This window comes from Leuciscus leuciscus, assembly GCF_965113295.1.
Source record: "Leuciscus leuciscus genome assembly, chromosome: 7".
Lineage (NCBI taxonomy): Eukaryota > Metazoa > Chordata > Actinopteri > Cypriniformes > Leuciscidae > Leuciscus > Leuciscus leuciscus.
In genome coordinates this window covers 36786972-36812440 of record NC_138731.1, presented here as the reverse complement: position 1 = coordinate 36812440, position 25469 = coordinate 36786972, and the positions used below count along the sequence as shown (strand labels likewise).

General features: G+C 38.3%; 1 protein-coding gene across 1 annotated transcript in view; it reads left to right on the top strand.

Annotated features, from left to right (window-relative positions):
• abca12 (ATP-binding cassette, sub-family A (ABC1), member 12) overlaps positions 1-25469 on the top strand; it is a 74939-nt gene that overhangs the window by 11762 nt on the left and 37708 nt on the right. Inside the window, exons 5-33 of the mRNA XM_082174525.1 lie at positions 873-1000; positions 1115-1179; positions 1722-1895; positions 2033-2226; positions 2963-3081; positions 4503-4606; positions 5703-5834; positions 6455-6624; positions 7272-7402; positions 7501-7631; positions 7718-7882; positions 7981-8189; positions 8346-8476; positions 9038-9146; positions 9327-11522; positions 11678-12352; positions 12483-13157; positions 13306-13980; positions 14116-14790; positions 15262-15936; positions 16447-16559; positions 16691-16758; positions 16936-17057; positions 18492-18622; positions 18740-18882; positions 20286-20462; positions 20620-20840; positions 21797-24229; positions 24544-24647. Coding sequence (XP_082030651.1) covers positions 873-1000; positions 1115-1179; positions 1722-1895; positions 2033-2226; positions 2963-3081; positions 4503-4606; positions 5703-5834; positions 6455-6624; positions 7272-7402; positions 7501-7631; positions 7718-7882; positions 7981-8189; positions 8346-8476; positions 9038-9146; positions 9327-11522; positions 11678-12352; positions 12483-13157; positions 13306-13980; positions 14116-14790; positions 15262-15936; positions 16447-16559; positions 16691-16758; positions 16936-17057; positions 18492-18622; positions 18740-18882; positions 20286-20462; positions 20620-20840; positions 21797-24229; positions 24544-24647 — 11045 coding nt within the window. The remainder of the gene's footprint in view (positions 1-872; positions 1001-1114; positions 1180-1721; positions 1896-2032; positions 2227-2962; positions 3082-4502; positions 4607-5702; positions 5835-6454; positions 6625-7271; positions 7403-7500; positions 7632-7717; positions 7883-7980; positions 8190-8345; positions 8477-9037; positions 9147-9326; positions 11523-11677; positions 12353-12482; positions 13158-13305; positions 13981-14115; positions 14791-15261; positions 15937-16446; positions 16560-16690; positions 16759-16935; positions 17058-18491; positions 18623-18739; positions 18883-20285; positions 20463-20619; positions 20841-21796; positions 24230-24543; positions 24648-25469) is intronic.

The following is a 25469-nucleotide window of genomic DNA, read 5'->3' as shown; positions in this document are numbered from 1 at the left end:
GTTTTCTCTAAACTTCTCTAAACCTTATTTCCTTTTATTTTATCTATCTGGATCTGAGATATCTGTACCACTCACTTTGAGACATTTCAAATGACACCAAAAAGCATAAATGTCAATGATAAACATTCACATTAAACCATGTTCTTGTGTGAGTTCTTTGTTGTTTCTGAGAGGAAGTGAGGTGTATGGGGGAGGTCGAATGTTAATTAGCCAGCAGGGCCATTTTGTCCCATAGACCAGGCCTCAACCAGTATTTTCAGTCTTACAAACTTTAGGGTTAATGATCACTAACCCGGGAGGAATGTCGTGTAGTCCCTACCAGCCGTTTGTTGTAGTCCTTAAAAAGCAATTTCTTTAAAATAAAATATCTTCCTTTGCTTTGAACTTTGAGCGTTGTAACTTTACAGATGTTGTTTATGCTCAAACAGAAACATTACACACTAATTAAAGTTAGAAAAGTGGAATCATATTCAACCACCCCTTTAAAACATTCCATAGAGGTAGGGCAGAAACTCCCATGGTGGCATTCCTCATTATACTTCCTTTTATTAATTACATTTCTTTGTGCACTCTCATCAAACAACATTCACATGACTTGCTTGTGTAATCCTTTACCTAGTGCTTATATTTAAGTAATGATCCATCTTTCACTGTGACATGGGCTTTTGAAAAATCTGTCTATCCTGTTTCTTTTGTGTTGGCTTGTGCAAAAACGTCAGCATTTACATATGTCTTTGTTGAGTACATAATCATGTTATATAAGCATAGTATAATATAACAATTTGCTACACTTTAAGAAACAAAACTATCAATTATTCTTTTTAAAAAAACCTAGAATTCTTGTATATATCCATGGTCCTGTTTTATTTTAGTCTACCAGCACTGCTCCATGGTTTACCTTCACTGGCCCATCTAGAGAAGGGAGGAGTGGTTCACTCAATCCTGAAAAGGGACACATCAAATCATCCAGAGCTCCTGGAGATATGGGACAGGATGCTCAGTATGTAAATTATCTTTAGTCTTTTAATACAACGCCACTCATTTAAAAAAATAAAATAAAAAATTAATCAGTTTCTATGTGTTTTTTAACTGTTGTTTACATCTTTTTGTAAAGATTCCAGCCTTCAAAACATTCCCAATGTGACTTCAGTCATGGAAGCTTTTAACAACACAGATCAGGTTTGTGTTTTTCGTAATCTTGACGTATCCATGTATTTTGTGTACATACTGTATAACACAAAAAAAATTCCTCACATTTAATTAAATTTAATTAAATTTAATTAAATTTAATTAAATGTTATTAAATGTTATTAAATGTTATTAAATGTTATAAAATTGTATTAAATTGTATTAAATTTTACTAAATTTTATTAAATTTTATTAAATTTTATTAAATTAAATTAAATTAAATTTTATTAAATTTTATTTTATTAAGAGAGAATAATATAAAATGTTAACTATACAAAAATACATATACTGTAGTAATATTCAATGTTTGTTGTGATGGTCCATTAAAAAGTAATCATTATAGTTTAAATGTTTCTGTTACATGAATATATTTTGATAAATTGAAGGATTATAGGAAAAAAGTTTTGTCTAAAGCATAGTAGTAGAAATCACTTATTCTACATGAATATCTTGGCTTGACTCATGCAACAACAAACAAGGAAATGGCCGGTTATTTAATTATTATTTTTATTTTTTTTCATTCTTTGTTGTAGACAATGGAATCTGTTTGGGAGTCAGTGAACATTCTGAAAAAGTCCTTATGCAGCTTCTCCATGACTGCCATCAACACATCAGCCGGTAGCCAAGATATCTTCACACAAGGCTTTATAAACTTCTGCAGTTCTAATGACACGGTTCTAGAAGCATCCTTACTAACCCTGAACCAGGTGGGTCAGACCTCCCACACTGTTCATAATCTTTCAGTCTAGTCTCATTATGCCCACGAATATCAAATGAAAGTGTAATTTAAATTAATCATTATCATGGCTTTAATGTTTATCTGATGACTTGTGTGGGTCACCAGGTACTGACAGAAATGCTGCTCAATAACCTGACTGAAGTGTTGGAAATGATTGGAGGGACTGTGGTGGTCCTAGATAGACTTCAACAGGAGACGTCAGTGTGGGACTTCATGCTTGGCCTACCAGATCTTTTCCTGAAGCCCACAGATGAAGAGAAACTAAAATCTGGGGCAGGGGAATTGGAGAATCTAAAGAAGTGAGTTTTGAGGAAAATAGTGTTCAAGTAAAATTGTGGTCATATCGCAGATTTGGGGTTATTAAGAATATTTTCTTTTTGAAAGAAATTATTATTTTTATTCAGCAAGCATGCATTCAATTTATTAAAAGTGATGTTAAAGACATTTATAATGTTACAAAAGATTTCTATTACAAATAAATTCTGTTCTTTTGAACTTTCGATTGATCAGATAATCTGTTTTCAACATTGGTAACAGTAAGAAATGTTTTTTGATCCTCAAATCAGCATATTAGAACGATTTCTGGGGGATCAATCAGAATGTGACACTGAAGTGTAATGCTAAGCCATCACAGGAATAAATGAAATTCACAATAAGAAACATTACTGTTTTTTCAGTATGTATTTTTGATCAAATAAATGCAGCTTTGCTGAGCATAAGTGACTTTTTTTTTTTCAGAAACATTTAACAATTTTACTGACCCCAAACTTTTGAACGATTGTGTAAATTAAGACTTGAGACTGTCATTTTGCAAGTGATAAAATATGTTAGTTCAGACATTAGGGTTCTGGAAATTCTGTATATCTATGTTGATATATGTAGGTGCTCTGCTTAGATTTTGAAAGTCAGTTTGATGTGTACAGGTATATCCACAACACTGCACGTTCCAATTACGTGTGAATTATGTACATGTAATGTTTGTTGTTTTGACTAGTTTCAAAGAATCTCAGCCTCTCTTTCATTATTTTCAATTAGTGCCTTGACATTCCTCGAGAGGACTTTCCCACAGGCCAACATCTCTACTGCTGCCACAAACCCAGTCATCAATAAAGGCATTGACTTTCTCAACTACATGGGTGATTGGAAAGGGAGAGGTATGCTGAAGTTCACTTGATAAACTTGTTTTGTGAACTACATGCATGGTATTTGTGGTGATCTATTTAAAGTGCTGTCATTCTCTTAATTACTTTGTGAGTACAAGAGATCTTGTACACAAATCTTGAGTATTGAATCTCTATTATAAAGTTCTGCCCCACAGACTTGGGTTAAGATTTTTTGAAGAACAGCATGCTTACATCGCTGCTGAAGAACTGCTGGTCAAACTTACTTATTTTATATATTAGAGAAATCTAATACATTGGTGAGCCACCCAAACGACCACTCGGCCAAATATAACCCACGGTTGCTGGCTGCCAGGTTCCTTACTTATTTAGAGACCAATGGTCTATTGCAGGGGTTCTCAAAGACAGTGGGCCTCCCTTTTGACACAACTTACCCAATGGAATAAAAGAGTATGGTATGTGTAAACACATGAATCGGATATGGGTTACAGTTGAAAGAACGTGTAAACGGACGGTCCAAAAAATCGGATAAAGGTAACAAATCAGAATTGGGCATCAAGACCTGCAGTGTCAGAATAATAACAATTTAACTTTTTAAATGTATTAATTTAAAGGTGCTCTAAGCGATGTCACGTGTTTTTTAGGCCAAATTTTTCTTGTCACATACAGCAAACATCTCCTCACACACTGTAAAAAAAACACGGTCTCTGTAGACACCCCAGGCTCCAAAACGGCAAGAAAAACAAACTGGGCTAACAAACAGAACAGAACAAACTGCTCCAGCCAATAACCGACAAGAAGGATTTGGGGGGTTAGTGCGCGGATGAGGAGGAGGGAGGGTCTAGCTAGCCTCCGTTTTGTTTGACAATACTTTAAACGTCAACAAGAAGTGACGTCACCCAACATCACTTAGAGCACCTTTAAACTTATTTTAGGCCACTCTCTATCATTTTTACCACTCTCCGCGCCCCACACTTTGTTAAACCCCTGGTCTATTGTCAAAATCTGTTTGGACTGCCTTGTTCTATGAGCACCACACCCTGTCTTAAATGAAGGTGAATCTCCTACTTTTTTATCACATTACAATTATGCTGTCATAGAAGAAAGCTAAGTGGAGTTGTTAATGGATTTGATTATTTTGAGAACTTATTATTTTGATCCATGTTTAATATGCACAGATATGTATATGAGAGCCATTCATAGGTTAATTTCAACCAAAGGTATGAGTTTCGGGCTTGGTTGTTTGACTATTGGCAGAAGTGTTCAGGAAACCTTTTTGAAAACAGTCATTTTTTGCAAATCTTTTACAAAGACTCTGGTGTCTGAACCAGCATTTTCCCTAAAATGTGTATTGACGTTCAACTTTCAAGTTCTTTAGAAAGCTGCCTGCCTGCATACTCGCACAAGATGTGTTGGTCAAAAGTGCAATCACATATTTCTCTTGTTTTGTATAGATGTGAATGTCAAACTGAGTGATGTTATGAGCCCAAGCAGCATTGTTGAACTCAGCTCAGACATAAAGGACCTTATAAACCAAACCCAGATCCCTCTAGACAAGGTAGGCCTCTCTTGGTTTCTCAATGCAGGTTCTTTGTTCAAAATATGAGTGCTTATTCCACTATGGACATAGAGCCCTGTGGAAATAAATCCCATAGATCACTTTTTCACTCTCTTGCTATTGTTTAATTACATCCATTGTAGGCGTGTATCGAAGAGAATTTTCTGCCTTTTGTTTCCTTTAAAAGTTATGAACATGTCCACCACATCTCAAATTATGTGCGTATTATTCTGTGGTGGAAATGAGAGAGATTGAAATAACATTTTAAACATTAAAACACTAAGGCTAATTTCTTAGTAAGCATTTTATATTCATTAAATATACACATTACAAATATTCTGTTCACATGTGATATTTACCTTCCTTATTCATTTTATATTTCATCTGATTTCAGAAGAGTATGATGTTAGCATGTAGCTAATTTAATAACATGATCCTCTAACATGAAACTTGATTCATGCATTTAGTTATTGTATGACCTTTTTGTATTTGTTCTCAACATTTCATGGATTTTTCACTTTTTTTATAAGTTGACAAAGATTGCAAAAATCTTTATTCAGTTTGTGTTTCAGTTTGAGTAGAATTTTGCGTTAACATGTTGCTAGGCTAGCAACAACATGATTCTCTAAAGATGCGGTCACATAAGCCAAGTTTCTGCAACATTTCTTTATTTTTTGTTTTGGGAGAGACCAACAGTGTGTCCGAAATCACATACTGTCTGAGTAGTTACTACATTTGAATTTAAACTTACTTTGAAATCGTTAAAAAAGTATGTTCTATATAGTATGAATGCATAGAATGAATGTAACCTGGACGTACTACCTTCGCCATGTTGTCATTATCATGTGACCCACCAGCGTCAGTTGCGTCGCTTCACCTCCATTCATAAATCTCCTACCGTGGCTTTATAGGATAGTAAAGTGTCCATCGAATGCACACTTCAGAATTCCGCCGGAAGTAGTAGGTCATCCGGGGACTTTTCGCCTACTGTTATTCGATGGCGGACTGTTTTACTTTGTTTGGATTAGGAGTTTATATAAACACACACAAATTACTACACAATCATTCACACTCACTCATATTGTCTTCTTCTCAGATTCTTGTGCTGCTAAACGAGGAAGACTTTCGTACCTTTTTGTGTGACCAAAACATTCTCGCCTCCTATTGTTGGAGTTGGGAAGTGGGCCAGATATTTCAAGGGATAAATACGTGGAAGGTTGTTGAACAGGTAAATTTCTCATATACATATAAGTATCTATTAATATCTGCTTTATAACCTACAATATAACCTGTTGTAGGGTGAGAAATTCACCCCTCCTACTTACCTGGTATCTTGTGGGAAAACACACAAACATCAGCTATGCATGTTACCTAGGAAACCAGCTCAGTCTAAATACAAAACAGCACGCTAACCGCGCTGAGACTGATTGCATAAAAAGCATGTATATGGAGCAAGCCTCCAGGGAGCCCCAATTAGATATTCCACTCACCTCAGAGGGGACTCCACAACAATATCCTACCATGATTTTGCATTCAAAAGGCGTGTGACATGTTCATATGTCAAATGCCATGCTGAGTATTTAGTAGGACTGTCAATTAATCATATTAATTTAGGGTGATTAAAAAAATGATGCATACACGTTTTGAGGCTAGTTGACCTACTTTTGTTGACCGAATAACTTCCTGTAAAGTTGCTTGAAATAAATATTTTTTGTTGATATATTTGGAACAAACCCACTTCTTGCATATGCCTTTTGCATTAATTTCAATTTTGCATGATGTTTTAATATTGTAAATGACCAGACCAATAACATTTTCATGTCTCATGCCTGCATGTGCTCCCTGCAGGTGCTGTTGGCCTGGAGTCAGACCTCTGCCTCTGCAGACCTGGCCTTCACTAAGGAGGTGTTTGACAGCTTGCTGGGCCTAGTCTCTCCATTGAGCATGGATGCTCTTCTCAAACACAGCAGGTCGCAGCGCAGCAGTGACGCTCAGCCACAGAGCCTAGAGGAACAATTGTATGTCAACCTAGACTACTTTGCATCTGTTTAGATGGAGTTAGATGCAGTAATGAAATTGATCGGTTTTTCTGTAACAAATAGTTGGTTTTACGGGAGTCAAGTGATGAACCATGAAAGTATATAACCGGTTTTTACTTGCATAATTTTGGTTGTTTTTTGAGGGTGAGTGCATGCCACGCAATCTGTCTGTGGTGGCATCAGCAGAATCTGGTTTGGTGAAGTGAGAGGTGACTTTGTGCTTGAATAGCATAGAGCACCTACATGGAGTAACTGGTTTTAGCAAAAATAGATTTGAAAAACCTGATTTAGTTTGGCAACAGAAGCTGGCATGGCATTAGACAAACAAACAAACAAACCCAGTGCAGTTGCATGTTACTGCTGATTTAGCGAGAGAATCTACAGCCTATAAGTATTTGTCATAAAAATGAAACAAGGTTCTTGTACAATTTTTGTTAATTTTATTCTCACTGCCACTTCATGCTTGTTCATCTGACATCTGAATGAAAAAAAGAAATCTGTTTTTAAAGTTGAACCTAAAATCCAACCTATTTATCATAATAAATGGTTATTTTTTATTATGATAAATAATAAATGTATCATAATAAATGATATTTATTATGCCCCCCCCCCCCCCCCCCCTACAGAATCTTCGGATTAGGCAGTACAGCATTTGATTTTCTACAAGGGATGCCAGGCTGGGAATACATTCAGACTTTTATGATGGGTGGCCATTCATCCATGCAGGTGGCAAGAGTAGCAATGGAAGCACAGCTACGTATGTATCAGCATGTGCAGAAAATTATGCTATGCAAACAATTTCCAATGTTAGCCACATACAGTAATTCATCTGAATTATCATTATCTGTTTCACAGAATTCATTGATGTGGTCCTGGGGGAGACCAAGTATGTCCAGGAGGTCTTCCTTTCTCTAATGCAGAATGAGACATTTGCTAAGGCCTGGGCTGACCATGGCATGGACTCTATTGTGCAAACAGTGGCCAAGGTGGGTTAAAAAATAATAATAATTCATGTAGTTTGCATTAAAGACTTCATCTGCCAAATTGGATGTCCCCTAATTTTTTCATACAGGTTCTAGAAGGTCACACTAGCTGCAGAGAACTTTCTGATCCCTGGGCTTGGATGTCAGCATACAGCTCTATAGACCCTCAGTTGTGGGGCACTCTAGTTTGCTCTGGGAATGACACAAGTCTTCAGCAAATACTCTTAACACCAATTTTGCCTGTAATCGAGAAGGTAAAGGGATGTGTTTTGAAGTGATTTGCAGATTCAAGCTTTGTTGCTATTTGACCAAAAATGTAAATGAATGATTATTACAAAAAATGTTTTCACAGGTCCAACAGTTGGTTGGTGTAGTAAATGGAACTGTAATGTACAACATCACCCCCTCCATTCTTATGGCGGAGTGGCACAGTCTATACACAACCTCCCTGAAGTATGGCTCTGCCCTTCTGAACTTGCAAAATGAGCTTAATGAGGAGTATTTTGCTGCTTGGATCCCAGGGAACATTTCAGTTGGTTTGAACCAGATTCTGTTGACCAGGTCAGTAACCTACTTATTGTTCAATTTCTGCTATGTGATCAGGATGTTTTTGTTGAGAATTACATCAAATAGTGAACCAAACTATTGCAGTCCCCATAGAAACACATGTCAGGGCAATTTACATGTTTATTTGCATTTTAATTTCTTGTGAAACAGGGGTACTGATGCACTTGAGACCATGGGCTCTCTGCTAGAGAAGAGCCCTCTGTGGCCCTCCATGGAACCATATTTTCATATGGCTTATTGGATTTTGACCTACCAACCAAACGCCACTGTATCACCAAACTGTGAGTGTCAAAAAATTACGAACCTGTGATCAATCAGTAGACTCGATTCTTAATATCTGATTATGTTTTGGAATTATATGATTTAACATAGTTGTTGTTATTCATTTTAATGAATTTAAATTTACATCATTTATTAATCTAGACTGTTTTTGAATCAATTATGTATTTTTTTCTTATGTTGAATTATAATTAAATTATATAAGTATATAAGCTGTATAAATTAAAATGAATGTATTTCGAACAAACATGAAATAACAATGAACAATAGTATATTTTATAAGTTAACATTTAGTATAGATTAATAACTGCTGTAAGATCGTTATTGTGTATTGTATACTTGTAAAAAAAAAAAAAACGTATTTGTTTTATTGATATGACATAAATATAACTTTGACAATGTGCTGAAAAGTGTTATAATTTCCAATTATCTTATAACTTAACATCATTGTGGAATTCCAGAAGTTATTGCTTGATTGTCATTTTATTTATTTCAACAAAATTATAATTAATATACAAAAAACTATGAATAATATGCAGTGAATTATGCTCACTTTTTTGCAGGCACTTCATTGACCTTCAACTGTCAGACCGGCTTTACCTGGGAAACATTTATTCCACTGATTCATTCTTTGATATCTGAAGTGATCTCTGAACCTGACAGCCTGCTAAGGTAGTGATTGTTTACTGCAAAACATTTATTTATACAAAAGTAATATTTACCTTCGTACTACTATGTGCATTCATGATATTCAAAATATGTTAAACTGCATAAGAAGACCCGTAGGTATATATATTTTTTGTTATAGACTAAATTACACGGTAATACTGACATTTTTTATTCTGATTTTAGACCTCTCCAGGGAACAGTGGCTCTCCTCCAAAACAGTTACATGGCACTTTTGCAACACGTCCTTGTAAACAGCATACCTAGTCAACTGCTTGGTAGTGACATTTCACTACAAGACTTGTTGCTGAACCTCATTAATACAGTTGAAAAAGAAATTCAGCTCCTCTCCAACATTGAGTCCACACAGCAGTTTGACACTCAACTCTCACTCAGTCTGTTAAATGACATCATGGCGGCTCTTGGACTGGGGCAGATAGAGAACCTGTTGTCCGGAGGATCCGAGACAACCAGCCTAAACCCAGTGATCATGGACGTTCTTCAGGTCTTGAACAACAGGTCCATCCAGATGCTAAACAATGAGGAGGGTTTTGCAGTTCTTCACACAATTTTGAGCCAACTTGGAACCATTTTGCCTCCAGAGCAGCAGTATCAGTTAGAAGCAGCGTTAAATAAGACTGATGTCCTCATTCAAGATCTGGAGATCTGTTCAGCTCTTGGCCAGGACTGTGTTGCTGACGTCCAGAATGTATTTGATTTTCTTGGTGCAATGTTTGCATTTGGAAATAATATCACCATCCAAATAACACCTCTTAGGGGAAACATGACTCTCCCTGTTGTAGTTGATGTGCTCACTCTGTTCCTGCCATGGAACATGTCCCAGCCAGCAGAAGCCTCTATGGAAATTGTGAGGAAGGTTCAACATCTTCTTGAGCAAGCTTATGCATCTCCTGTTTTCAACATCAGTCAAGGACTACAAGCCTCCAATCTCACCATTTTTGAATTAGCACAAATCAATTCTACAATTCATTATAGATGGTCAGCATCCATACTGCAGACTCTGAATATGGCGGTTCAAATCCCACAATGCCTGAACACTCAAACCACACAATCTCCCCAATGGCATCCTGCCAGTGGAGAAGCCAAATGTGTCCTTCAGCTCATTCAGAGTGCATCTGGTTTAATTGAAATAATACCTGTAGCAGGGAATGCTCAAATGAGTCTAAAAGATCTGCTTGACATCACTGTGGTAGAGTATCAGAAACTAAGTAACATGTCTAGTTCCGGATCTGACCCACTTGCATTGACAGAAGAGGTGCTGATAACAACACTGTCAGCCATCAGACAGAACCTTCAGGGTCTCGGTGTAGATAACATCACTGATATTACAAGTGATTTAAACATTCTGGAAGACCTCTTGAAAAAGGTAATCAGAGAACGGTATCCATACCACACCATTAACTCAACATTGATGGCGCAGGGGCAGTATGCACAGAAGGTGTATGGAGATATAACACTGTGGTATCTTAACAAGCTTGCAAATGGCACCAGTGGCAGTATGTTTGAAGAGATTCTCAATCATCTGATACGCATGACAGAAATGCAAGTGGCACTCATCAATGCAGAGGCAGATATGGTAACGCTGGTGATGAATCCGATCCAGAACTTGACCCATGTGCAGCTTCCTCTGGAAGGTGAAGATCTTGTACGAGTTGCCAATACAATTATGATTATGCTGCAAGGTGAGCTGGGACTGATTAAAAGAAACCTTGAGATTCAACAGGCGTTCTACGATTCTCTTGGCTTCCCAATGAACATTAGTATTCCTGCTGAAATTGAAGCTCAGATCATGACCTATCTCAGCTGGACAAGGGAATGGATCACTAACCAACAAGTGACAACGGCACTTGCAGGAATTTTCCAATGGGAAATTAGCTCTGTAGATATCACAACACCTGGGATGGATCTTGAGAAGCTCCTCCAAGCCATGATTCCCCTACTCCCTCCTAAAGAGAGAGAGTATCTCGCTGTTGTTGACCAGGTCTCTCAGGCAGTAAACTATGCTCTACAGGTGGCTAGCACTGACGGTGGTCTTCAAAATGAAAACTTCACCGAAGCCATCATCAGTGCTGTGAGAGTGGTTCTGGAGAGCATGTATAATGAGATTGGTGTTCTACCTCAGGAGGTGGTTGAAAATGTTCTTAGTGCTTTTAACGGTACCCTTCAGCTGATCCTGAACACCAATATGAGCTATGCTCAAGCTAGCAACCTCACACAGGAGACTGTCCAGAGGGTGGAGGGACTGATTAATGCACTTTTTCCAGCAGAGGCTGCAGAGGTGTTGGTTCCCATCACAAAAAGCATTCTCACCTATTTGCAGACCATCTCCCAACCTGGTGGATCTGACATATGGAATGTACTGTAAGTGCAAAACTATATTACTCCCAAATTATTGTTTATTTCTTATTTTCTTATTTATTTGTTCCATATGAAGTGTCTCTCTTTTTCGATTTACTGTATATGTATAAAGAAATAGGAAGATTCCATAACAGTCTTGATGATTTTCCTTTTTTCAGCATTATCAATGTGGTGAAAGAATTTCAGAATTCCTTCCCATCGAACAACACAGCTCAGCCTATTGTATCCATGTTGATGAAGGTCTCAGAATTCATTCTAAGCTCAAATGAAGGCAACTTGACAAAAGACTGGATCATTAACCAACAACTGACAATGGCACTTGCCAGAATTTTCCAGGGGAATGTTAGTTCTTTAGATCTCGCAACAACTGGGGTGGATCTTAACCAGCTTTTGCAAGCCATGGCCCCCTTACTCTCCCCTGAGGACAGAGCCTTTCTTGCTGTCACTGACCAGGTGTCTCAGACATTAAACTACGCTCTGGAGATGGCTAGTGCTGATGGTGGTCTCCAAAGTGAAAACTTTACAAAAGCCATCATTAGCATTGTCAGAGTGGTTCTGGAAAGTATTTCTAATGAAACCGGAGCAGTACCTCAGGATATGGTTGACAATATTCCTGGTGCTTTTAATGATTTACTTCAGCTGATCCTGAACCCCAATATGAGCTATGCTCAACTTGGCAACCTCACACAGGAGACTATCCAGATGGTAGAGGAGGCGATTCATGCCCTTTTACCAGTAGAGGCGACTGAAGTGTTGGTTCCCATCAAAAACAGCATTTTAACCTATCTGAATCACATCTCCCAACCTGCTGGATTTGATCAATGGAATGAACTGTAAGTGTAGAGACTATATATTTGTTGCATATTGTTCTTTCTTTCTGTTTCACTCTCGCTTTCTAATTACATTTTTATGTACTTTATGTATATTTGGAGAGATGACAGTTATACGTATTTTCTTTTTCAGCATTATAAACGTGATGACAGAACTTCAGAATTCCCTGCCATCTAACAACACTGCTCAGTCCATCATATCAATGATAATAAAAGTCACAGAAAACCTTCTGAGCTCAAATGAAGGCAATATGACAAAGGACTGGATCATTAACCAACAACTGACAATGGCACTTGCCAGAATTTTCCAGGGGAATGTTAGTTCTGTAGATCTTGCAACAACTGGGGTGGATCTTGACCATCTTTTGCAAGCCATGGCCCCCTTACTCTCCGCTGAGGACAGAGCCTTCCTTTCTGTCACTGAGCAGTTGTCTCAGACATTAAACTACGCTCTGGAGGTGGCTAGCACTGAAGGTGGTCTCCAAAGTGAAAACCTTACAGAAGCCGTCATCAGTGCTGTGAGAGTGTTTTTGGAGAGTATGTCTAATGAGACTGGATCTCTACCTCAGGATGTTGTTGACAATATCCTTGGTGCTTTTAATGGTTCACTTCAGCTGATCCTGAACCCCAATATGAGCTATGCTCAACTTGGCAACCTCACACAGGAGACTATCCAGATGGTAGAGGAGGCGATTCATGCCCTTTTACCAGTAGAGGCGACTGAGGTGTTGGTTCCCATCAGAAACAGCATTTTATCCTATCTGAATCACATCTCCCAACCTGCTGGATTTGATCAATGGAATGAACTGTAAGTGTAGAGACTATATATTTGTTGCATATTGTTCTTTCTCTCTGTTTCACCGTCGCTTTATTTTTACATTTGTCTATACAATATGTACTTTATGTATATTTGGAGGGCAGATGACAATTTTACTGATGTTCTTTTTCTTTTTCAGCATTATTAATGTGATGACAGAACTTCAGAATTCCCTCCCATCAAACAATACAGCTCAGCCCATTTTATCAATGATAATCAAGGTCACAGAAATTCTTCTGAGCTCAAATGAAGGCAACTTAACAAATGACTGGATCATTAACCAACAACTGACAATTGCACTTGCCAGAATCTTCATGGGGAATGTTAGTACTGTAGATCTCGCAACAACTGGGGTGAATCTTGACCATCTTTTGCAAGCCTTTGCCCCCCTACTCTACCCGGAGGAAAGAGCTTTCCTTTCTGTCGCCGAACAGTTGTCTCAGACACTAACCTATGCTCTGCAGGTAGCTAGCACTGATGGTGGTCTCCAAAGTGAAAACTTCTCAGAAGCAGTCATCAGTGCTGTGAGGGTGGTCATGGAGAGTCTGTCTAATGAGACTGAAGCTCTACCTCAGGATATGGTTGATACAATTCTGGGTGCTTTCAATAGTTCTCTTCAGCTGATCCTGAACCCCAATATGAGCTATGCTAAACTTGGCAACCTTACACAGGAAACTATCCAGATGGTAGAAGGAGCGATTCATGCCCTTTTACCGGCAGAGTTGGGTGAGGTGTTGGTTCCCATCAAAAACAGCATTTTAACCTATCTAAAAAACATCTCCCAACCTGCTGGATTTGATCAATGGAATGAACTGTAAGTGTAGAGACTATATATTTGTTGCTTATATTTTCTTTCTCTTTGTTTACTCTCACTTTCTAATTACATTTCTATATGTACCTATATGTATATTTGGAGGAAAGATGACAGTTTACTGATTTTCTTTTTCAGCATTATAAACATGATGACAGAACTTCAGAATTCCCTGCCATCTAACAACACAGCTCAGCCCATCATATCAATGATAATAAAAGTCACAGAAAACCTTCTGAGCCCAAAAGAAGGCAACATGACAAAGGACTGGATTATTAACCAACAACTGACAATGGCACTTGAGGCAGTCTTCCAGGGGAATGTTAGTTCTGTAGATCTTGCAGCAACCGGTGTAGATCTTGACCAGCTTCTGCAAGCCATGGCCCCCTTACTCTACCCTGAGGAAAAAATCTTCATTTCTATTGCTGAACAGGTGTCTCAGAGAGTAAACTACGCTCTACAACTGGCTAGCACTGAAGATGGTCTCCAAAGTGAAAACTTCACAGAAGCCATTATCAGTGCTGTGAGAGTGGTTCTGGAGAGTATTTCTAATGAGACTGGAGCTCTACCGCAGGATGTGGTTGACAATATCCTTGGTGCTCTTAATGGTTCACTTCAGCTGACCCTGAACCCCAATATAAACTACAATCAAGCTACCAGCCTCACACAAGAGACTGTCCAGATGCTAGAGGGAGCTATTCATGCCCTTTTGCCAGAAGAGGCAGCTGAAGTGTTGGTTCCCATCACAAGTGGCATTCTAACCTATTTGAAGACCATCTCCCAACCTGGTGGACCTGACAAATGGAATGAAGTGTAAGTGCAGACAATATATTTCTTCCAAATCATTCTGGCTATCTCTGTCTTTCAATATGTGTGTACTGACACATGGCTATCTGAACTGTGCCGGAGCACGTTTGACCTCCAAAGTCTGGTTCGTTTGATTAGTAACGAACTTTGGATAGATATTTCGCTTTGGATAGAAAGCGTCAGCTAAATGAATAAATGTAGTATGATCCCTCCTTACTTTGCCCGGACGTGTAGTGTGATCGCTAATTGTGTGATAGCACGGAACAGCTATTACTCTTATGTGCGATACTGTCATCATTACTACAATAAACATCTTCTATTATTACTTGGATAGTACACTTTTTAATTAATTCAAGTATATTTAGGTTTATAACGGGTCTGGTTCTGAACATGAATTATAGAACATGAATAATAAATGCAACAAATCTCTTATGAAAGAGTCATGCGAAACTTGACAATGTTCATTTTCTTTTTCAGAGTTATAAATGTCATGAAAGAACTTCAGGTTTCCTGGCCATCAAACAACACAGCTCAGCCCATCATATCTATGTTGCTAAACCTCACGGAATTTGTTCTGAGCTCAAATGGAGGCAACTTGACAAAGGAGTGGATAATTACCCAACAATTAACAATGGCACTTTCCGGACTATTCCAGGGGAACGTTAGCACTGTAGATCTCACAACAACTGGGAAGGATCTTAATCAGCTTTTGGAAGCACTGACACCATTGCTCTCTCCTGAGGACAGAGCCTTCATCTCTGTCACTGGACAAGTATCTCAGACACTAACCTACGCTCTGCAGGTTGCTAGCACTGAAGGTGGTCTCCAAAGTGAAAATTTTACAGAGGCCATCATCAGTTCTGTGAGAGTGTTTCTGGAGAGTATTTCTAATGAGACTGGAGCTCTACCTCAGCATGTGGTCGACAGTATTCTTGGTGCAATTCATGGTTCACTTCAGCTGATCCTGAACCCTAACATGGACTACAGTAAAGCTAGAAACCTCACTCAGGAGACTATCCAGATGGTAGAAGGAGCGATTCATGCCCTTTTGCCAGCAGAGGTGGCTGAGGTGTTGGTTCCCATGAAAAACAGCATTTTAACCTATTTGCAGACCAGCTCTCAACCTGGTGGACCTGACAAATGGAATGAAGTGTAAGTGTAGACTGTATTACTTCCAAAGTATTGTGTTTATGTCTCTCTTTCATTTTTTTTTTTCATTTTGATTCTCAGCCTTTGTATCTCCAAGGCCCCTCTACTAGCTACACATTGAATGACGTATACATGTAGAGGATGTATCTTTATAAGGGAGATCTGTTAATATATAGTAGATAACGAAAAACAGACATTTATCTATCCATCCATCTATTCATCTACTGTATAAACAGTTCTAGCATTCAGAAGTTTTGGCCAGTAAGATTTTTTCAAATAAATAAATAAATACAGCTATTTAAAATTGTAGTATTGTTTCACAATATTAGTGTTTTACTGTATTTTTTTTATTATCAAATAATGAAGCCTTGGTGAGCATGAGAGACTTATTTTAAAAACATTAAAACGTCTTACTGACCCTAAACGTTGTGTGTATGTAGTGTATATGCAGTACATGTGTTTGTGTATGCATGTGTCATGGAAGTTAGTGATCTTTTTCTTTCTCATTTTCAGCATTGTAAATGTGATGAGAGAGCTTCAGAATTCTCTTTCATCTGACAACACAGCTCAGCCCATCATATCTTTAATTCTTAAGGTCACAGAGTATGTTCTAAACTCAAATGAAGGCAAGTTTACTGTGGTGATGTTTGTTGGAATTCATTGGAGGATAATTACTGTGGGCATCATTCTTTTTTATTCAATAAAGTTGTCATAGATATATGTACCATATTATATGTACCATATTATTTTTTCTCAGGTTATACAAACATGTGGGACAACTTAGGAAACTTCAGTCTTGGCAGCCTAAATGAAATAACAGAACAGGTAAATTGCTTTTATTTCTCGAAGGCCTGTTATTGAGATCTCCTTCATAACAAACAGATCTTCTGACACAAAAATATCACCATATTGTGACGTGTTGATTTATTGCATAAATAAAAACACACAAACATGTCAATTTATACTTGTTTTAAACTTTTAACTTGATTTGTGATGCCACAGCTTGCCACCTTTCTGGGCTCTGTGTCACCATTCATGAATGAGTCCGCCCAGACTGCCACAGAATCTGTAGCCGTTCTAGTCCAGATCCTTTCCGGGAGTGCTGACCAGCTGACCTTTGACAAGTAAGGCTGGCATCTCACTATTTGATTTTCAGTCAAAAGCTTCATTTACATTGTCAAGAGAATCAGAGAGTCCATGTGGCCATATCTCTGAGATTCTCTGACAACATTGACCATGTTTGAAATGATCGCAGATAGTTGTTGGGCCAGACTCTCATGGTTTTAGCTGTGACTGAGTTTTTTCTCACACTGAAGATCTGATAGCTTTTGTTCACTTCAGATTTGGTCCACATTTTTTTGTCAGCACAAAGCCACTTATTACATATGCTGTAATAAGATACATGCTGATCTTTGATGATTCTTTAATCAAGTGTTTGTGGGTTTTCTACTTTTAAATGATAAAAAAATGATGAAAGCGGAGGTAGAAATGTCAGAGGCAGTCATTTAGTCTGTCACCTCGATTTCAGCATAAACGATCAGTAGGTGTGCCAATTTTTTACCAAAATTGAGTTGTCTAGAGTCTTCTAATAGGATGTTGATTAAATCAGCTGATGAAATTCTGCCATATTGGTCAGGATGGAGAATGTTCTTCAGAATCCCAGAACGTTAAAGTGCCCCTATTATGCTATTTTAAAGGTTCCTAATTTTGTCTCCTACAACAGGATTACATGCATCAAATGTTCAAAAAACACTTTTATTTTCTCATAATATACATTGCACATCACCACATTTTTCAATGATTGTCAAACGACTTGTCCGAAGATTCAGTCTCTCTAAATCCTTCCTTTTCGTGAGCCTTCTCTGCGCTGATTTGCCAGATGGCCCAGTCTGTTGTGATTGGCCTACCACTTACAGCCCGTGTCGGAAAAGAAACGCCCATAACCATGACTGAATGGTAGGCTTCCTTATGCTCATTGATTTTACGCACTGTTAAGACAGTAACGAAGAGTAGATTTTACCATATAAATTTGAGTCTGATGATGAAACATCGGAAGAACTAGTTATTCAACCTGAACCTCCATCGCAAGGATGACTTGAGCAGGACGTTTCTCAGTGATACGCTACTCAGTTTGAAGTACATTATGAGATGTTGCAACTGTAATTACTCACCATCAGCATTAACAAGTGTATGTCCAACAACAAACCGATGTGTATATTTCTAATTTATTGCGGTGCACATGTAGGAACTAACGGTTAAGCGGTTCAGAGTCAATTCTTTCTTTTGGGAGACAATAACTTATTGTCCACTTTCGACTCTACAACTTTGTTTACTGTTTACTGTCACAGAAAGCTATATATCACACTGCATGAAAGGTAATGTTCAAAAAAGCATAATAGGGGCACTTTAGTATATTAAAAAGCACACATACATTTACATGTATGGATTGGCAGGAATCAAACCCATAAGCATACATAACCAGAGACTATATTAAAATGTTTCCTTTTTTTTAATCGTCTCTGCTTTTGAATGGTTATCCGACTGTGTTTATTGAACAGGTTGGAGGAGATGGTGGCTGCTCTGTTTTCAACATTCAGAGATACTCCTATGTGGGATTCGTTGCCGTCTATTGTGTCCACAATTCAAGAAGCCATTGTCAACAGTACTCACAACATGCAGGCACAAACAGGTGAGAAAAGCATGCCTACAGTTGAGTACAGCTGTAAAAGAGTTGCAGGGTAGGTTTCCAGATTCTTCCTGATATGAACTCCATGCATCTATAATGCAAGTGCTTTCTTTTCCACAGAACTCTTCTATCTTCTCCAGCAGCCATTGTCCAGCCTTTTGACAGATATTTTCCATGTTATGAATACAAGCACTTTTACGTCTCAGTCTTTTGTTGGTGGATTGCCACAGGCCATTGTGTTGACTGCAGAAGCTGCTCTACAGGTTTGAACAACATTTCTATCTACTGATGTGATGGACTGTTAAGACAGAACTTTCAGAAAGTTGTAAAGAATGTAAATAATGCAGAGTTTTCAGCATATAATAGAGGGTTGGTGAACTGGCATTCCTGTTTCATGCAACTGAAGCTTGGTGAATAATGATTGACCTTCTCATTCATGACACATACTGCATCAGTAACAACGTAATCTGCATGATACTGTGTTATCAGAGATCAGTTTGTTGTGGGTCGAGCTTAAAAAGTCCTTAGTGACAGAAGAAAGAAAGAATGACATTATATAAGCATGAAAGTGTAAAATCAAAATGGAGAGTTGTATCTGTGATTAGTTGTTACACAGTGGTTCCCCTTAAGGTGGCATCCCACTAGCCAATTCAAATTACTTGATTTTGATCTTGAATCCAAAATTTTGGCCAACAATGAAGATTTTTTATTAGGTGCGTGATTGGAAGTGAGAGAAATTACTATTTAATGACCTATTATGCCATTTGAAGAATAACTGAAAACACAAAAAAGAGGATTTGAAAGGTTGGCTTAGAGAGCTAACCGGTTAAAATCTCTTTTTATTAGTAAGAACACGATATCACAGTAATGTGCTATGTTTTTGATTAGGCGTTAAGGAGATAAGATCTTGCATAACCATGGCATTATTTGTTAATTAGCTTGTTGTGTGTTTCCAAACAGCTAAAGGCACAATTAAGTACATTTTTTAGAAATGAATATAGCAATATTGGCCCAAAAGGCCCATTCAGTGTGCCAAGAAGTGTATTAATCACAGATAAACAGCTAGCCTACATTAGCTAGCAAGCGTTAGATGCTGCTTTTCATCCCTAGAGTGAATTTGGTTTCCTTAGACAAAAGATGCTCAAATCCTGGCAGGAGTCATATATCTCTACTTCTGCTTCTACTTTTGTGTTTTATATTGTATATAATTGTGTATTGCTCTACTTCCTGCCACTCGTTCAGTGAATGCTTTGTCTATGAGAGTATCAATGATCACGTCACTTGAATTCACAAGGCATAAAACATGATCCCCCCTCCCCTTCCCTTGGGCCCAATGTATGAACCATGGTCAAAACTTTTTGCCATCCTGACAAACTGAGAAATGTGTTTATGTATTTATTTATTTATTTGGCTGGTATATTGTTTTATTTTGTTTAAAATGTGACAAGTCCTTGAAGAATAAGATAGAAGAAAATAATATAAATTATATATAATTTGTTTTACATTTATCTGTGTATACTGTAGTTTTTCTTGCTTTTACAAGTGGTCTCTGTGAACTTTGGTAATAAATAATAAAATGTCTTAAATCCTATATATTATCATCCTATATCTCTTGCAATCTCTGCCTTCTCTGATAATTATTTTATTTTCATTGCTCAACCTTCAGGCTGGTTTGGGGGGTCAGAGCCTGAACTGCAGCTACGTGGAGCAGATATGGCAGGATGTCCAAGTTGTTACTGGGATAAGTGAAGACCATGTCAGTTCGTGGTGTAACATCAGCCTACTGCCAGTCATAGCAGCCTTCAATAAACCAGGAGATGCAACTCCAGCTTTCAATATGACGGTGAGACAAGTTAAGAACAATTTACAGTTTTTCTGTTAGTAGTTTGTGGTAATAGCAGGGTTTTTTTGCTCTCAAATGCAACTGTCATATGTCACCACTAGATGGTGGTGTGCACTACTGACTGATTTAGACTTTGTCCCTTTATGTTTCTAAACAGGGAATGGAGATGAACCCTCTTTGGATAAACGTCACTGCAGAAATGATGGCCGGTTCACTGGAGACTTTCTACTGGGCGATCCTGAACAATACCTTTGCTAGCATTCACCTAACAGAAGTCCTGTTGTATCACACATCAATGATATCCAACCTCTCAGTATCAGAATTAACAAACCAGGCTAACTGGAATACCCAGCTCTTGCAGATGCAGCTGTACCAAAGGTATTAATGCGTTGGTGTTATTTTTACAGGAGCATATATTCTCACTGTGAAACATGACCTGAGTCATATTAAATGACAGAAAACAAATGGCAGTCTTATAACAGAGAAAGATCTTTTACAAAGATACACACTCTGTGCTTCAATGTGTATTGAGCTTTTCACCATTATTTTTCAAACTGTATAGCTTGAATAAATTGGCGACAACAAAAGTATGCAGCAATTCCACATGCACCCATACGCCCATTATACCTCGATATTATCATGAGCCTGATTATATTACCGAAATACCTCCTCAAATTTGCAATGAGATTTGCAGTTATTACCCATAAGGACCAGGGGTTGGAATCATGCAAACAAACTAAGTAAGAGTAATTAAATTTGCATTAAGGTTGATTTATTCAGTTTGACTCCTTTGCTTCCAAACAGGTTTGAGCAGATAAAGTAGTTTCTATTATTCTGTTATCTCTGTCTCCCTGCTCTTAACTTGATTCTGCTTTATGTGCTCATCCCTGTAATGAACTGACTACTGATAGGAATCAAACTATGCATTTGTGCATATCTGGGCAAATCAGTCACGTAAGACTGGAGGAACATTTATGCACCCGCTGTAGATCATTAAACATGATGGAAATTGTCTCTAAGCCTATTATAACTATACAGTTCTATAAATATAATGTGAGTGCCCACTGAAATGGAGAGCAAAATCAAGAAGAATTTTAAACTGTTTTGCTGCATTTAAATATAAGTAATCCAGTTTAAAAATTTTAGACATTTTATGTTTGTATGGCCGATTCATAAAGATCAATTTAAATATCTTGGACTGAATTAGTCCATAATCTCTCTTATATATGCATAACAGTACATTATCTGATCTAGCTAGTGAATGGATCCTTAAAGAGACATTTTTATTTGTAATTTTTTTTGTGAATGTGCAATACTAATTTCTCTCTCATCAGCCTCTCCACAGTACAAATGGCTCTTGAGCAAATTAAGACAGAAGCTCCCTGGATGGTGCCATACATCGATGCAATTGGAAAAACCATTGAGGTCATCCTACAGAATGGCAATCTCCTCCAGAACTCAACTGCAACCCCTCTGATCATCATGCAGGCTTTGGAGATCACACTCACCGGAATGAATTTCACAGAGGAAACCATTAATTATATCCTGAGTGGAGACATCATATTTATGAACCCCAATGGAAGCATGGTTGACAATATAATAAAAGAGGTGATCCAGCAAATCATTGGTACAGGATTGCTGGGAGAGTGGCCTATGCTTTATGGAGTAATGCAGCAAATTCTGTACTTAGAAGATACAAGTGGCACCCTATGGAAATCTGTTGAGTTTTTCAACTGGCTGTACACTACTGAAGATACTGGACTAAATTTTGCATTGGAGATCCTGCGCAAGTTGTACGAGATATTAAGGGATACTCTTACCAAGATGCCAACTCCTCTGTCTTGCTTGTCAGACACTTTTATTGACCTTGCAGGGAATGCTTTGTACCTGCTGAAACAGATCAAACTAACCAGTGACCTCTTCGCCCCTGTGGAACAATATCTAAGCCCACTTCAAATGCAAATTACTCATGGACAGCACCCACAAGGTCTTTTGTCCCATACAAGAAACACCAGAAGGGTTGCACGTAAAGTACAGAGGGAGCCGGTGGATGACTTCCTTGACCTTCTTGACATTGACTACCAAGCCTTGCTTGCAACTCTCTCCATTCCACCCACCTCGACTGAAATTTTTGAGACCATCCATGTTTTCTTTGCAAATCCAGACTTGGGTGTCATCCTGAAGGGTTTTTCGAGGGAAATGGCTGGAAACGCAAATCAGGAGGAAGCCATTGACACAGCTCTGAACGTGCTGTCTTACTTGACACTCCCTAGTAATGGACAACGGTTCCTAGAGATGTTCATGGACATCGCTAGTGAAGGAGGGAGTTTGCACAACCTTAATAAAATAGAGAAGTTGGCAGAAAGCCTCGGAAGAATGATTGACGTGGCCATGGCGCTATCTGACCAGCCATCTCTGAACATTGCACAAAGAATCGAGCACATGGCCCAACAAATTCAAGCTTCGGTGTCGAACATCGTCTCACAGGAAGGAAATGGCACTGACACTGCAATCCAGTTCCTCACGGCGCTCAACAGCATACTTAGCGAGAACTTTGAGGAAATCAAGGACATCAGCCCTGAGGTCACTGGCATTCTCCAAAACATAATTGGCTCATTTTACAGTACAGGGTCACAGATGAACATAGCATCCTATTTGGCAGCAATGGATCAAACTGCTGAAACCTTCGCCTCACTCCTCTCTGGAGAGGTAGCAGGGTATTTCAACATATCTGGACAAATGCTGCAAGCCTTTGCATTGCTTGAGGCATATCCTGGAGACATAGAAAAAGTCATGATGTCCACCAGCATGATTTCTAACTCCCTAAACCACGTCCTTGCCCTCTCAAATATTACAACTCTTCCAAATGGACAATCCATTCAAGAGGTCACCCATCCCCTCATTCTTAGCAGTGCCATGGCCACCCACATCCTATTCAACCTCTCCATGTCAAACTACAGCCTGAGCGGTGATGCTGAGAGGGAGATGCTTTTGACCCAGACATTCGATCAGATGGTTGTCATTCTCCCCAAAGAAACACACATGTACCTCTTCGCTATCAAATCGGCTCTTTTCACTGCCCTCTCAAGAGTATCCAGCACTGCAGAAATCACATCCCATTTCCCAGAAATCTCTCAGTTGGTTACACAGTCTCTCCTTGACTCTCTAAACATTACTTATGATCCGACATCCACGCATATGACTCCAGATGGCCTTGTTTACATCTTGATGACAGTCTCTAATCAAGTGTCCATGAGTCTCTACGAGGGCCTTAAGTTATCCGGTTCCCCTATCCAAATCTTACAAGTTGTGAACTCTTTAAGTGAGGTTGCATCTTCCATATACTCGATAATGCCTGTTGAGGGACGGCTGTACATCAATATCACGCTCAAACTCATGGAGACAATGTCTTTTGTTCTTAATGACACCAGCACCTTTGGGGACATCAATGGGGCTGTATCTCAAGTAGCCAATTCTTTCAACAACCTTCTGGCCATGGTGCCCAACATGAACACAGACTCTTTCAGCAGCATTATAGGAGACCTGGAGCACACCCTTAAGACAATCTTAATGATCATCCAAGCAGACCAAAGCCCTCTCACCCAAACAGCTGATATTACCCAGCAGCTGCTGCACACCATCCAAAATCTCATCTCGCTGGGCAATAGCAGCAGTGTGGAGTCTGAACTCGCCAAAATAATGCTGGGGGCTTCTAGCATTAATATTGGCCATCTGCTGGGGATGAATGACACTAACTGGACCGACAAGTGAGTTTCTTTGAGGTTCTGCTCTCAAGGCTGGTTCCTGGTTATGAGCTCATAACAAGGCCCAGTTTTTCATTTATTTTTCTTGTTCATTGCATGGCTATTACTTTGCTCTCATGTTTTCATCCACCATGGCATTTACCCTGCATAATTGCTTACTTCTTCAGAGAAGTATAGTTTATGACTCTGAAAAGAACACATTCTTGAGGTCATGAAAATAAATGATCATAATCCATAGTGTAGTGCATTATGATTTAGTTAACCCAGCAAAAAAATCAACTTTTTGTTAGTTAATTAACTTTTCTATGTTTACATAGGCTGCCTGTGCTGCTGACAAACCTTGCTAATAGCCTTCCAGATGACCTACAGTATTCTCCACTTATTAAGTCCATCATGAGAAGTCTGGCCAACGAATCCCAAGGTACATAAATCATCTCACAACATCTATTGACCTCTAACACTGTTCATTCAGGGGTTTTATTTCGACAATCTTATGTGCTGACTAGATATCCACAGTTGCATATAGCGCGTTTAAGTATTTTGCATTTAGCTGTGTGAATACATAATAATTTTTCTGCATAATTTGCATTTGTTTAGCTCAAGAACAAGATGCATGTGCACAGTAAATGTTGCAGGCTCTATATTCTCCCACTGAATACATTACTCTTAGTAATCCCCATTGACATTAAACAATGTATGTTGCTTTATGTTTATGTCATTGCAAACATGTTTTTGGTTTTCTTAGCAATGCAGTAAACAACAGATTTGATGTCAGCTTTCTGCAATATTCAGCCAGAAGGCATGTGGCCAGACAGAGTATATGAGAAAACCTTTTACAGTGTCTCTGCTCTTTAAAATAGCAAATATTTCTGTTTTCTTCCTCACTTCTCTCTTTTTTTATTATCATTTGGAACCTTACATTTCTTGAGAAGAAAAACTGCATTATTTAGATATTAGATTATTTAGATATTAAAGCTTGTTTTCTAGAATATATCTTAAAATTATACCCAATTGGCAAATAGTTTTTGTTTTAGGCATATACTGTATCTAACAAAATTAAGAGACATTTTTGCTTTAAACAAGAAAACAATTTAACATTGCCTTGGGGTTAGACAAATAAACCTAATAGATATATATGCTCTGAAAACAAGTCCTAAGTATTAATTTCACTGTTTTGCAGATGTTTAGATACTTTTTTTACCAGAAAACAAGACATAAGTAGATCAGTAGATAGTGCAAATAA